The sequence below is a fragment of the Xyrauchen texanus genome, chromosome 3 (genome assembly GCF_025860055.1).
Source record: "Xyrauchen texanus isolate HMW12.3.18 chromosome 3, RBS_HiC_50CHRs, whole genome shotgun sequence".
Taxonomy (NCBI): Eukaryota; Metazoa; Chordata; class Actinopteri; order Cypriniformes; family Catostomidae; genus Xyrauchen; species Xyrauchen texanus.
Genome location: NC_068278.1, coordinates 22,657,598 through 22,672,982, shown reverse-complemented (window position 1 = coordinate 22,672,982; position 15,385 = coordinate 22,657,598). Strand labels below are relative to the sequence as shown.

The following is a 15,385-nucleotide window of genomic DNA, read 5'->3' as shown; positions in this document are numbered from 1 at the left end:
AGACAGATGAAAGATATGCAATTAATAATTAGTCACATAAACTACAACAATAATGGTTAAAATAAAGAGTTAAACACTAAACACAATACAGAAGAGCAGCAAAAAAATAAAAGAAAAAAGAAACAAAACAAAACAAAACAAAAATGAAAAAAGAAACAGAAGTAAAATGTGAGAATATTGTTGATGGATAATCTTGAATGGTTAGTAACAGATTGAATGTTATGATTATGAGAATATGATAATTAAATATGACCAGGACATTTCCTTGACAGGCTTCAAGACACACTTTATATTTACTATACACATTTCCATGACTTCTTAAGACTGTATTCATTTTCATTTACTTTCAGACCTGGAAAACACAATTTTAAATAATTTGATAAGGAGAGGGCTCTTAAAATCTTTTTGTCTACATGAGCGATCATTTGCATGGTGCCATCCTTCCTGTTTGCACTGCTATACTCTGTAACTGGGAAAATATAACTCAGTCACTGTAACCACAGACTTAACTGCCACCATCTTCACCACTGTCAGAGTCTCTCCACTCCACCCAATGCAACCAAATTCACCCAAGCCACTAAATACACTGTAGAGTTCCTGGACATAGTGTATCAACTGTTCTTTAAGAGAAACAATATCGAATTGATCAATATAAATCTAACATCACAACCCTCAAAGCACTTTGCCTCAAGTTATGTTACCCGAGCTTGTAATGGAAATGCTGAGTTTGCGCACACATTCAGTTGATGAATAAATAGTTTTATTTATCTTAATTCTATCCGTAACATTAGTTATGTGTATGCACCTTGATAGTCTCCAATTAAATGTTTTTGCAATTTTCTTTAAAATAATCAGACTGCAGGTTTAAAGAAGATGTCACGAGTCATCTATTATATTTCTGAACCAGTGGAAGACTTTCCAATGCACATTCAACTGGTGGTTTAAATACACTTTTAAAAATCTTAGTGTCAGCCAAGCCTTATAAATCAGAAATGTAATTATCTCCAATGCATCCAAGCATCATGCCTTTCCTACAGTATTTGAGATCTGTATATGTTACATAGGATCAATGCAAGACTTAATTAAGATTAGAATGAACTTCCACTGTTTCTCCAAATAAGCTTGTTAGCTTTGCTAGCTTCTCCACAGATATGCTAGTTTGCCCTCACCTCTTCTCTCTTCACTGTACTTACAGATATCTTCTGAGTGTTGATCATAAGATCAAACTCTTTGTTAATCTGCTTGTATTTCTCCTCCATACATGGAGTGAGAGCAAGAGCAGACATGAGCTCCGGGCTCTCGTTGTCTTTGTTCTTTGTCCGTGGAGGGCGAACAGTAAGACGGAGCAGAGAGAGACAGAAAAAGAGAGAAAGAGAAGGAAGTGTGAGAGAGCTTGTCTGAGATGTTGGTACTTACACAAAGCCTCTGTCTGCTGATCATATGCAGATCAATGTCGTCGTTGATTTTACGGTACTTGTCCTCTGACTCCGGGCTGTGGCCAACTGAGTCATCTGCGTCGGGGTCAGGGCTGTCACAACCATTTAGACCCTTCTTTCTTAATGTCTGTAAATACAAGTTTGCACACATTTCAAATACCAACCATGAAGACCCTCAGGTGGGTTTGCCATGCATATTGAATTTAGACAAGATTAAATTGAAGTTTTCCAAGAGTTGTCTTGTTAATCATACTAAAAAAATAGTCTTGGTGAGACTTAAAAAGTGTTATTAATACATTGCTACAAATAAAGTAACTCAAAGCTCAAGTTTAATTCTCAAGAAATCTTTCATGTCTTGTTTTTATTTAGACTAGTTTCTTAAGGTCGTGTTACTTATATTTATACAATATAAAATAATCATAAATCTTCCTTGTAAGCTAGTTCAAAGTAGACTGTCCAGAGACAACATGATACACACACAGGAAGGGCCAACCTAAAATGTAAACATATCAACATTTAACCAGGTCTGGGTGCCAAAAAGTAAAAATAAAATCTTCATGTGATTCTAGCAGTGAGGAGTGGCTCTAGTGCTCCTGACCACAGATGACCTATCCCTGGACAACTAGGACTAAAGAGACAACAAAGGAACCAAAATAAAAACAATATATAATAATACAAGTATAGTTTTAAAATAAAACAAAAATTGTCTGATGGAGCACAGAAGTTGTGACACGCTTAAGCAAACAAGCTATGAAAGCAGAACAAAATCGTGGCCTCTCCAATCTGTATTAAAGGAGCAGTTTCACTCTCTGCCACCAGATGGCCACCTTCTAGTGGGAATGGCATCTTCCTCTCAGAGTAGATTCAACCTATGAGAGAGTGTCTGTCAAATGGGAAGAGTTATGATTTTGTACATCTCTTCTTAATTTACATTTGTCACCATTTCACTCATTCACTAGAGTAAAAGATTATGCTGTCCTGAGTCTCCTGTCCAAATAAGCCAATAGCAGTATGTGCTGCAAAATTCTAGTTTCACAAAAAAAAATCTTTTGTGTACATGATAAAATTTAGGTAAATTTGAGATAAAAACCTGAGGCACTTTTACAGCCTCATGCTAAGAATAAAACAAAACAACAAAATGCCTACAACTGTCTTGTGTCATTACCTGTACATTGTGCCTAAAGAGTTTGACATCACATCAAAGTGAGACACTTTCCACAGGATCAACTTTAGATTTAAGAGGGAAATCAGTGTGGCGGGATATTAGCACCTGCTAACATATGTGCAGCTACTGCTCTCACACATACAATAGTTCTTCGCTGCCTTCATTTGCCTGTCTGCATCAATCACACAATTTGCTCTGCTGATGTGACTGCTTGATGAAGATGGGTTTCTCATTCTCTTGTCTTTGGTGTGACATGCTTCTATTAGGTGTTTAGGGATTGTGTGGAGGTAGGTACTGTGAGATGATGTAGACTTTTACATATTAAGTTAATCAAATGCTTTGAAGAAAAGTACATATATTCTGAGTAATTGAAATAGAAAATGAAAGCAAAGCTAGATTTAGATAGATATTGTGTCTCTCTTTCAATCATTAAAACAACAAAACCCCCAAAACGTCATGGCTACAAAGACCAGCTTAACCAGCATGCAATTTCCATGGTGGTCTAGGCTGGTTCATGCTGGTAAGTGGTGAGTAGGTGTTAGTCTAGCTGGTGAAACAGCATAGCCATGCTTTTCTCCATGGAGAAAACCAACTTAATAAGAAATATAATGCTCGTCAGCCAGCTGGCTGCAGCAAAATGTACTGTAGCTGGTGAAGCTTGCTGGCGAGCATTATATTTCTTATTAAGTTGGTTAAGCTAGTTAAAGCAAGTTGAAAAGCCTGGTAGGTTCGCCAGCACACCAGAATACTTTGCTTGGACACCAGCACCCAGAACACAACAATGACCAGCAATGCTCATAAGTGACAGATTTGGAATGCTCTACAAAGACAGCAACTTTGCAAGTCTGCAAGGTGTAGAATACTCTAATAAGTGCAAAAATACATTGCACACACATATATGCATACATCCATACATCCATCTTTTGAAGCCACTTTTCCTAGGGTCACAGGTAGTGCTGGAGCCTTTCCCAGCTGTCTTGGGCTGAAGAGATAGTGTGACTGCTATTAAGACGCCCAGATGAGATATTCTGCTCCTCTCTCGCACCCTAATTTACTTGGAAAGAAACCTGCTCAGTGTTTGCACCACCATAGCAACATTTGTGCCCAGTTATCACTCTAATCAAGCTCTTTCAATGTGTTTTCTACTTTTCATTTTATATAAAAAAGTTTTAATAAATAAATAAGCAGAAAATACTTGGAAAAAAGTGTAACATGTCAGCATATTAAAAGCATTATTCCCTGAATTAAATAAATACAGAGCATACAAAACGAAAATCAATAAATTATTGCATTAAATTATTAAGAATTTTTTTCTTTAAATTTATCATAATTTTTTTGTACAACTTTAAAAGAATTACTACTTTACTTTTAATAAATGTACTTTAAACATTTGTAAACTTCTTTAGTTAAGATTCACACCACATTTATGGGACGTTTTAATCAAAATCAGCAGATACAGTTGGATCAAATTATATAAATCTATGTCATGTTTATGCATTATATATAGGGAATTTGGAAGCACAATATATTATTAGCTACACGAAATTTCGAAATTTTGCGTGGCTGATTGGTTACAAATATTTGCTTGTGGTGGCTAATTAATACTGTAGGCTACCTCCCACACTCACGTTCATTCTCAACATCTGTAATTTTATGTATCTGTGAACAGGATGCTTTATTAAATGCCTATTTTGACAGGTGATGGAGTGGTATTGGAGAAACGGAAATGCTGATGCCCTGACTTTCAGAAAGAAAAAAGAAAAATGCTCCTCTGGGCAAACCTCACCGTTTTGCTTCTATTCCTTGTTAACAATCTATATACTTCTGTTATATTAACGATCACATTCACTGATTGGGATGAATGGGACCACCGATGTGTATTGTACGGTCTGACGTAAACTGACAGTGTGCCATGGCGATCTCAGTGCATTCATATCATTCAGTCTGACAAGTAACAATATTAAAGGACTGTAGCTGGCTTAAGTTTAATCCCTAACCCAAACCCTAAACATAAACCAAACCATAAAGTCTAAACCCTTATCCCAACCCTACACCAATCCATTATATTTGAATAGCAAATCAACTTTGGTGTATCAAGGAAAAAAAGAAAAGTACAAGGTTTGGAATGAAATGAGGTTGATCTAAGTCGCACCTAATTGTACGATCGAAGTCATGATACCTTACGATTTTGCAACATAGTCATGAGACTATGTTGCTTTTTTCCATACATTGAAATCGAATTGTGACTATGGCTAACATTCTGCTTAACATAATTTGTGTCCCACATAAGAAAGAAAGCCATATGGGTTTGGAAAACATATGGCATGAGTAAATTTTGACAGAATTTTCATTTTAAGGGGAACTATTTCTTTCAAATGCAGCCTCCATAGGCAGCTCAATACGTTTTGGAACAGAGCAAATGTGTTGCTCCATACTCTCTGTGTCTTGGGTGGTAGTTCAAAAAACTTGGTCACTTAAAAAAATTATTTCACTCAAATAATAAGTTGCCCCCTAACTAGCAGAACTCAGGTAATGACTTGGTAACGTGGTGGGGGTGGGGGAGAGATTATGGTATAGCAGAATTGGCGTTGATCTGAGGCAGTGGAGTGTGAAGAGGCAGAGAAGCGTGTTGATGGGAGGTCATGCTGGCTGAGTGAGCGCTCAAGCAGGGATCGGCAGTTTTAGACTCAGCTTGCAGCCGCTGTGAACCCCCTGAAGGTCGGCCACTATGCCAGTCATTCCACACATGTGCACCTGTCAGAGTGTCTGCATCTGTCACCAGCCCTCAATCTCTAACACACACACACACACACACACACACACACACACACACACACACACACACACACACACACACACACACACACACACACACACACACACACACACATATGTTGTGTTTCCATGTTTTATGGGGACTTTCCATAGACATAATGGTTTTTATACTGTACAAACTTTATATTCTATCCCCTAAACCTAACCCTACCCCTAAACCTAACCCTCACAGAAAACTTTCTGCATTTTTACATTTTCAAAAAACATAATTTAGTATGATTTATAAGCTGTTTTCCTCATGGGGACCGACAAAATGTCCCCACAAGGTCAAAAATTTCGGGTTTTACTATCCTTATGGGGACATTTGGTCCCCACAAAGTGATAAATACATGCTCACACACACACACACACACACACACACACACACACACACACACACACACACACACACACACACACACACACACACACACACACACACACACACACACTTGTTGTGTTTCCATGTTTTATGGGGACTTTCCATAGACATAATGGTTTTTATACTGTACAAACTTTATATTCTATCCCCTAACCCTAACCCTACCCCTAAACCTAACCCTCACAGAAAACTTTCTGCATTTTTACCTTTTCAAAAAACATAATTTAGTGTGATTTATAAGCTGTTTTCCTCATGGGGACCAACAAAATGTCCCCACAAGGTCAAAAATTTCGGGTTTTACTATCCTTATTTGGTCCCCACAAAGTGATAAATACACGCTCACACACACACACACACACACACACACACACACACACACACACACACACACACACACACACACACACACACACACACACACACACACACACACACACACACACACACACACACACACACACACACATGCTGGTGCAGCTATCCTTATGACGACTCTCCATAGATTATTTTAATACTGTAATAACAACAGATTCTATCCCCAAACCCTAAACCTAACCCTCACAAAAACGTTCTGCATTTTTACATTTTTAATAAAATATCGTTTAGTATGATTTTTTAAGTGATTTGAATTATGGGGACACTAGAAATGTCTTCATAAACCACATTTGTAGCATAATACCTTTGCAATTACCAGTTTGTAACCAAAACAAATGTCCTCGTAAACCTCTCAACCCCCCCGGATTGAATCCAGAAGACAGCCATAAATGGATCACCAAACTTGTTTTACCTCTTTATGATGCTTTTCATATTTCTTATGCTCTTTATTTCTAAAGGTAAAAAACACACAGCCAATTCAATTGATTTCCCAAGAAACATAGTCTGCGACTTTCCAAGTTTCCAGTTTTCAAGTCTAAAAATAAGATAGAATAGACAACACTTTGTACTTAAACCAAGCAGCGAGAACATTCTGACATCTTAATAGCTTCAGCAGATGAAAGCTGTGTATTCTTCCATCCAAAACATTATCGATGAGGAGTAATCAATCTAGCAAAGTGGAAAATGGCCAGGCGGGGGTTGGTGGAGAGGGCTGGTTGATAAAAAGATAAAATGCACTGAGAAAGTCAATGGAGAGCTGAGAGGGAAAGAGGTTGGGAAGTTGTAGTGGTTAAGAAAATGGAAGAGATACAGGGGAGGCAAGGAAGGGTGACAGATAGAAAGTAAAAGAAGATCACCTTCAATGGTACGCTCCTAATTAGACTCCTTCACACCTATCTTCTCTCCTGGCTCATTCTGTCAGATCTCCTCTCTAGGCTAAAGTCTAAATAATGGAGTGATATCAACTATGGTTGCAAATTCAGCTGTAATCCTGTCAAAGAAACTCTAGCTCGAGTAGCCAAAAAAGATTCCCTGCTGTCCATAAGACTGATCATTTTAGTGTCCTGTCTCTGGCCTCTCCTCTGTCTGACAAGTGTCTAGTGATACCAGGCCAGACTCGAGAGGGACACTGACATAGATAGACTGTCAGTATTTAGGGGTTATTTTCAAGAGGGTTTCTCCAGCATCCAACTTTGGGATGGAGCTGGCAGGGAGGTCTGGAGAGAAGCCCACACTGAATGTTCTACTTATCGAGACCAGAAGATAGAACAGACAATATTTATTTATATGATATCCACAAGCCTATCAAATACAAAATCCAGCACCTTCTTTAATTGGACAGGGCAATTGAGGTGCGCAAACACTCTCTCCATGCAGAACACATCAAAAGTACATGCGCTGATATTTGTAATGCTGTAATTGACTGAACTTTGCACTCTTGAGGTACTCTGAGGTACAATAGAAACATTTACATTTGATTTCATTAGCTCAGGTTAGTGGATCACAAAAAAAAGACAATTTCACACAAAACTCTATTTTGGGCTTTCACTAACTTTCCTTGCTGAGCACATGTACTAGTGTTTTTTCCACTTATTACTCTCGCACAAATCCACTATGAAGCCACAAACTCAGAGGTGGTCCCATTATGCCTACAAAGATGACATCATGTGCAGCCACGCCTTCACCATGTGTGCACTGCAAGTGTTTGATGTTTGGGCGCTCATGTGTTCTTTAAGTGGGTTGATTATTGAATACAGTTGTACACACTCTTTGCTTCAACTGTCTTGGTGACAGACATGTGCATTCAGTAGGGTTGGGAATCAAGAACAATAAAAAAAATGGAATAACTGAAAGAATTTTATAATTTTTATTTCCGTGAACGGAAACATCAGCATTCTTCCACAATTGTGAATGGAACATGATATAAAACATGTGATACACATGACAAAAAGTGTCTTATATTCTGTCAGCTGTGCACGAGAATCAACAAAACGTTCTATTTGTTGTTCCCACAATTAAAAAGCTTGTACCTTTTCATGCTTTTTTCCAATTTCTTTGAAGACCTTTTTATGCCCATAAACACCAACCAATCAATAAACAAAAATGGAAAACGGTACAGTACAGGGATCAAATTTAGCTAGCCTCCTATCAACACATTATTTTTAAGAAAGGAAACATCGGTGAACATATTTGGTTATTTATTCCAATTTTGTTTATGAAATACAAGGTCAACAACCAATAACACAAGGTCAATAACCGACAGTATGTTTCATCTCATTCCAAGCCTTGATGTTTCTCTATCTTCTATTGTACACAAGAGTGAAAAATCATGGGTTAGCTTTAGGGATTGTTTAAGGGGTTAGACTTTAGGTTACGTTAAGGTTTGGGTTAGTGCTTTAACTTTAGAAAAATATTTGTTTATAATAGTCACTTATAACATTGTTTGCTGGTTTATCTATTTTTCTCTACGAGAGTAAAAGTGAAATGTTTTGTACGAGTCCACTCATACAATTTCTTACGATTTCACAATCTTGTACTAATAATTAAGACTTGTCATGTGATTGAGTTAAGCTGTGGAGTGAATACAATACAAATTGCTTTACAAACATTGGCCATTCTTTCATATTTACTAAAAGAATAATTTATAGAATTGTTACAGAATCTAAATCATTAACTGAAATCGAAATTGGAACAAGAAATGTTGAAAAGTCTGAGCCTTTTTCAATACTACGGACCACAGAGTCTCTCGCTTCTATTGAACATGAGAGCAGAACTTCAGGGAGAGAGCCAGTCTGTCTTGACCTTATTGGAAGCAGATGGTTAGAGTAGATACAGGGAAGCCTCCATTTCATTAAGCATGGTTTGAACATGCTACAGTCGTGTACAGTATTGACACAGAGATGCAGATGACAAGGGACATGGGCTCCATATGTGATTGACTCTGTGTATGTGTACAGCATTATGTTAGTGTGAGGTGGAGTATCACAGAAGACTATCCTTATTTAAACTGTGCCATCAGGCCATTTAGGCTTTGGAATTGAGCACCTCTAAAACCAAGTCCTCTTTACTGTAATTTGCTTGCACTATGATTAAACATATAAGAGACGAAATATAGGCCCTCAATCCCATGGTTAACATAAAGTGTGTCATCTCATATTCTCTCTCCATGGCTGTATTAGTAAGAAAGACAGTTAAGTCATTCATTTGACCTAATGGACCATCCCATACATGCACACAATGGCACTCAGTCAAGCTACACAAAGGGGTACTCATTCCATGGGCATCTTTCCATTTGAAACACGTTGGTTATGTCTTTTTTACTTCTAGATGGACAGAAGGACACCCAACATGCACACACTAATATTCTCATATGGAGAAAGGGCTTTGATTCTGTTTTTTGGACACGATGAGTTAGAATGCGAACACACATGCAATACAGACACAACACACATCAGTTATCAGCCTTTGTCTATGGGGGTTCTTATCAAGCAGCTGCATTACAGGAAGGGGCAGAGGGTATTGAGGAACAATGCACAGGCACCTGACCTCTCTGGCATGACCTTGTGTTTCCACACCCTTCAGGCCCTGTGGGAGGGGACACTGCTATCTACACCCACATACAGAAATAGATCGCTCTTTTTCCACTGACAGTATGAGGGACAACCAAAGAGGACAGTCTTGCTTCTTTTATATGAAACTCTGGGGTTATGCCGATTTAAAATCAGTCTATGCCTTTCATATCCTCATTAGACAGATTATATGGACAAGCTAGAGATGAACTTTGATTCTTTATCTATAAGCACAATAATAAAAGGTTTAATAAGAAGACAAATTTGTTGAATCAGAAAACTTGGTAACCCGGTATACTGTAAATAGATCAAGATTAATAAAACTTTCAAAAATGTTCTTTTTTCATTAACTAATGTTAAAGTATAGAAACCTATTGTAAAGTTACACTTCTACACAATACAATTTGCTTAGTTGTTATGCTGTGGCTATATTCTAATGATGACTAATGCATATTTGGTGGCTTAACACCACTACTGTCTTGAACTTATTGAAAGTTATGTATTTAGTGGAGAGCCCCCATTATATTAACTTTTACTTCAATAACATGGAAGCTTTGGAAAAGTCATCCAAGTTTTCTCTTAATTTTCATTTAGTAGTTTCATCAAACAAGCCTTTGACTTCTCAGTCAGAGCAAGGGAAAAAAAATTTGTATAGAGTCATTAAAAATATATAAATAATACCAGCTTTTATCTCTGGGATCAAATGTTTAGTGGCACCCCCAGGTCTGGCGGTGGAGGGGGTGGACCGCAATCCATGGGCAGCAGTTCATCGGAGGCCTCCTCACAAGCTGTTGAATAAATAGTCTCGCTTACTCACCCTGCCACTCCACGCCTATTCTTCTCCATTTGCTTCGCCAGCGCAATAAGCCAAGCGCTAAATTTAGAAACACAGCACACTATTTTTAGACCACTACCATTTTTTTTTAGACATTTATTAGGGGAAGGATACTAAAAAAAAACCCACACACACAGACCCACACCACACACACACACAAACTGAGGGAGGAAGGGGGAGAGGGAGGGGGCTCCTTATTTGGACACATCTGAAATGCACTAGTTTTTAATGTGTTGCTGTACACGATTTGCAGCTGTTTCCAATCAGAGGGAAGTGTAGAGAAAACACAAGAGATTTAGATAGATAGATAGAGAGAGAGAGACAGAAAAAAAGAGAGAGAGAGAGAGAGAGAGGGTCAGAACATATGTTCTTATTTTTTTCCTCATTGACATCCAGCAGCTATGAGGCAAAAGTTGAACAAGTTGTTGGAAGGCTGTGGGGTCAACTATGATCTAGACTGGATCTAGGGGTGGTGCTCTCCACCAACTGAGTGATGTGATCTTCTATGAAGGCTTAGGAAAGCACATAAAGCAAAATTGTACAGTTATTTTTCAACATGTCAAGGATCTGTAGAAATTGTCTGGCTTGTTTGTGCTGTGAAGACGTCTATACATGGTCTACAAAAAGTCAATCAACCTCTAATATTTGAGTCTTTAACAAAGCAAATTATAAATACACCATAAAGATACCGTTTCTTATAAAGCCTGTATATATTTTACTGTATGTTTTTTAATACCTAATGTATTCATTACTCATTATAATCATTGTAATCCATTACATCTTTTCATAAATAATTATAATTAGAGTTATAAAACATTATAATATTTAATTATATGTGGTTGCAGCTTTAAATAGTATACTGCAGTATAACGCATGACATAACACATAATTTGTAGCATGACATGCTATTAGTGCATTATAACACATTAATTACACCTTTATAATACAGAAGTGATTAACCGAGTAACCGCTGACTGAATATTTTTATAGTGTTTTAGTTGTATTATATGTTTAATATTCTTTTTATTTACTTTGTATAATATATAATACATGTATATGTATTATAACTGTGCTTATAATTACACTCACCTAAAGGATTATTAGGAACACCAGTTCAATTTCTCATTAATGCAATTATCTAATCAACCAATCACATGGCAGTTGCTTCAATGCATTTAGGGGTGTGGTCCTGGTCAAGACAATCTCCTGAACTCCAAACTGAATGTCAGAATGGGAAAGAAAGGTGATTTAAGCAATTTTGAGTGTGGCATGGTTGTTGGTGCCAGACGGGTCGGTCTGAGTATTTCACAATCTGCTCAGTTACTGGGATTTTCACGCACAACCATTTCTAGGGTTTACAAAGAATGGTGTGAAAAGGGAAAAACATCCAGTATGCGGCAGTCCTGTGGGCGAAAATACCTAGTTGATGCTAGAGGTCAGAGGAGAATGGGCCGACTGATTCAAGCTGATAGAAGAGCAACTTTGCCTGAAATAACCACTTGTTACAACCGAGGTATGCAGCAAAGCATTTGTGAAGCCACAACACGCACAACCTTGAGGCGGATGGGCTACAACAGCAGAAGACCCCACCGGTACCACTCATCTCCACTACAAATAGGAAAAAGAGGCTACAATTTGCAAGAGCTCACCAAAATTGGACAGTTGAAGACTGGAAAAATGTTGCCTAGTCTGATGAGTCTCGATTTCTGTTGAGACATTCAGATGGTAGAGTCAGAATTTGGCGTAAACAGAATGAGAACATGGATCCATCATGCCTTGTTACCACTGTGCAGGCTGGTGGTGGTGGTGTAATGGTGTGGGGGATGTTTTCTTGGCACACTTTAGGCCCCTTAGTGCCAATTGGGCATCGTTTAAATGCCACGGCCTACCTCAGCATTGTTTCTGACCATGTCCATCCCTTTATGGCCACCATGTACCCATCCTCTGATGGCTACTTCCAGTAGGATAATGCACCATGGCACAAAGCTTTCAAATTGGTTTCTTGAATATGAAAATGAGTTCACTGTACTAAAATGGCCCCCACAGTCACCAGATCTCAACCCAATAGAGCATCTTTGGGATGTGGTGGAACGGGAGCTTCGTGCCCTGGATGTGCATCCCACAAATCTCCATCAACTGCAAGATGCTATCCTATCAATATGGGCCAACATTTCTAAAGAATGCTTTCAGCACCTTGTTGAATCAATGCCATGTAGAATTAAGGCAGTTCTGAAGGCGAAAGGGGGTCAAACACAGTATTAGTATGGTGTTCCTAATAATCCTTTAGGTGAGTGTATTTGATTAGGTATATTACAGTTTAAGGCATTATGAGTTAACTGCGATGCACAAGCTTTGCCTTTATCATAAATTATATATACAGGCTTCATAGCAAGTGTTACCAGAATAATCTTGACTTTTACTGTATCTCTGAATATTGTGTTTCTGTTTGAATTATAGTATATAGTATTATAACATTAAGGCAATCAAGGCTTAATAAATGAATTTTATAAAAGTCTTCAGTACTCCTTTGGCATTCTGTCGGCGATATACGCATTGTTATCCACAATCACTTCACTGAGGACTTGCCTCAAAATGTCTCAAGGTTTATTTGCTTAAATTAATCCCAAAATCTGGCAAAAACATCCAGCCTGAATGATGGGCTCATACATTATGGCTAGTTACCATAAAATTATTGACTCTTCGCGTGAGCATTAAAAGCGTCTATGTGTGTGCGGTGGTGGATTATGGTGGTATACACAAATATTTCTCTCTATCTGATCTGTGCTTTTTTGTAAGTGGACACAGTTATGTCAGTGTGTTATGTCATAGTAAGCCTTTGTATGTTAAATAAATGGTCACTGAGAACCAGCTCTGAAAGAAAACTGCTTTAGGCTAATGTTCTCTCTGATCTCTGATTACTCAAACTCTAAAAGAAAGCAAGTGTTTTCAAAAGTCAACTGAGGGAGTATTTTACTGAAAAAGCCTGCTAATGTGCAAAGCTTTTAATTCACTCTTTACTGCTTCTTGGAAGAGAAATTAAAATGGAATTCTGTTAATTAGTGTACCTCATCCACATTAAGCATTCTCTAAGACATTTAATGAACCTGAGTTGACCTTCATTTTTTTTTTCTCTCTCTCTCTCTCCCTCTACTTTAGACACATGCAAGTTGAGGGAAGGCTGACGCCTGCAACCCTTCTCACACATCTCAGCACAAGGCAACACATATGAGGGTGAAACATCGTGAGGGAGCTTTGCGGAATCTCATTAACCAAGCAGGTAGTCATTAACAGTGTGACCTTTGGAAATAATCACATGCCTCCCTCCCTGTTGTTCTCTCTTAGTTTGTCTCCCTGTGCCTACAGCTACTGTAAACGCGTTCCTTTCTGTCGCACTTTCATTCAGAAGTTGTGGTGGTGTCAAAAGAGAGAAGATTAAAAGGATCTTCAGATAAAGTGAATCTACGATAGGATGGGTTTGGAAAACTCTCAAGTGTTTGTGTCCTTTTCACAGTCCTAATCCATATGATACGTAAGTGTTGACAAAAGTTTACCTGGCAGCCACAACGTGCTTCCTGTTTGTCGTCCTCATGTTAATCTATCAAATTTTTTGATCTTATTCAAAAAAAAATTCAACAACATATGCTAACCTTTAGTTTTTACTAATTGGTAGGGCTGTTAATTGATTAAATATTTTATCTGATTTATCACACAATTTTCTGTTATTTATCACAATTAATCTTGGTGTTTTCAGGCAATGCAACGAGTATGTCTCCCACACCTGGCTCACCGCTTGCGCGTGAAGTCTCCATTCTCCATACAATAACTCCAGTGTTTATTATGCCCAGGACATGCATCGCGGATAATGAATAAGCATGCAATGCTCTACACAATCTGTTTCTGTGCTAGGTTATGCAGTCGAGTCGAACGTGTACCTCCTGGAAATGTATGTGTGCCAAATTTAGCCACAGGAAGTTTCAGTTGGTGAAAAAAAACCCTGTTACATATTATGTAACATTGTTTACACTTGGCCTAAAATAACCCATATAGTACCATATTTACACACAGTACTTTGTAATTATGCTTACTTATTTATGTACAGAGTCATGCACTTTAACATTACATTTAAACTTTACTTAACATGTTTTAATGAGGAGGAGAAACTTTTACTAAAACGCATTATTTGTAAAGTGATTAATTGAAAACTTTTCATTACATACGCAGCTAAATTTGATAAATAATTAATCCAGAGTAGGCCGCGATTTGACACATGAGCTGAACTCAGTAATTGCATTTTCATGTCACATTTACTTTTTATGACACTATCGGTTAGGTTACGTTTTAGGTTAGGTTAAGGAGGTAGGTTTTGTTGAATTAAAACCCGAACATCAATATAAAAAACTCACTTTTAGTGTCACTGAGTGGACATTTCACTTTGTAACTGCCACAATGCATGTAAGAAGCCACAAAATGCCACCACAGTCACATCAAATTCATGAAATCAGGCTTGTACAACTTTTACTATGGCAACATTAAATGAAGAAAGGCACATCAGCATTCATTTTGAATAAAAAAAACTCAGGAAAGCTGAGATAAAAAATAGACATAAATGCAAAGAAAGTACCAGGGAGAGTGGAGTAGGTTAGAAAAGCCTCTAGCCTCTCATAAACAGCTAAAGAGGCTGGGCAAGCCTCTCACTGCCTCTCTCCCAACAACGCTAATTATCAACCAAAGACATGCTAATTACATGGAGCTTTATTGCTAATGTAGCAGGCTGCTCTTCAAGACGCCCACACGCTGCGCCCAGCTCCC

At 37.9% G+C, this 15,385-nt stretch overlaps 1 protein-coding gene across 6 annotated transcripts in view; it reads right to left on the bottom strand.

Moving 5' to 3' along the window:
• Nucleotides 1-15,385, bottom strand: part of mef2cb (myocyte enhancer factor 2cb) — an 83,882-nt gene that overhangs the window by 15,572 nt on the left and 52,925 nt on the right. For all 6 annotated transcript variants that reach the window (XM_052101828.1, XM_052101837.1, XM_052101862.1 and 3 more), the window contains one exon: nt 1,417-1,563. In XM_052101828.1, the coding sequence (XP_051957788.1) occupies nt 1,417-1,563 (147 nt within the window). The remainder of the gene's footprint in view (nt 1-1,416; nt 1,564-15,385) is intronic.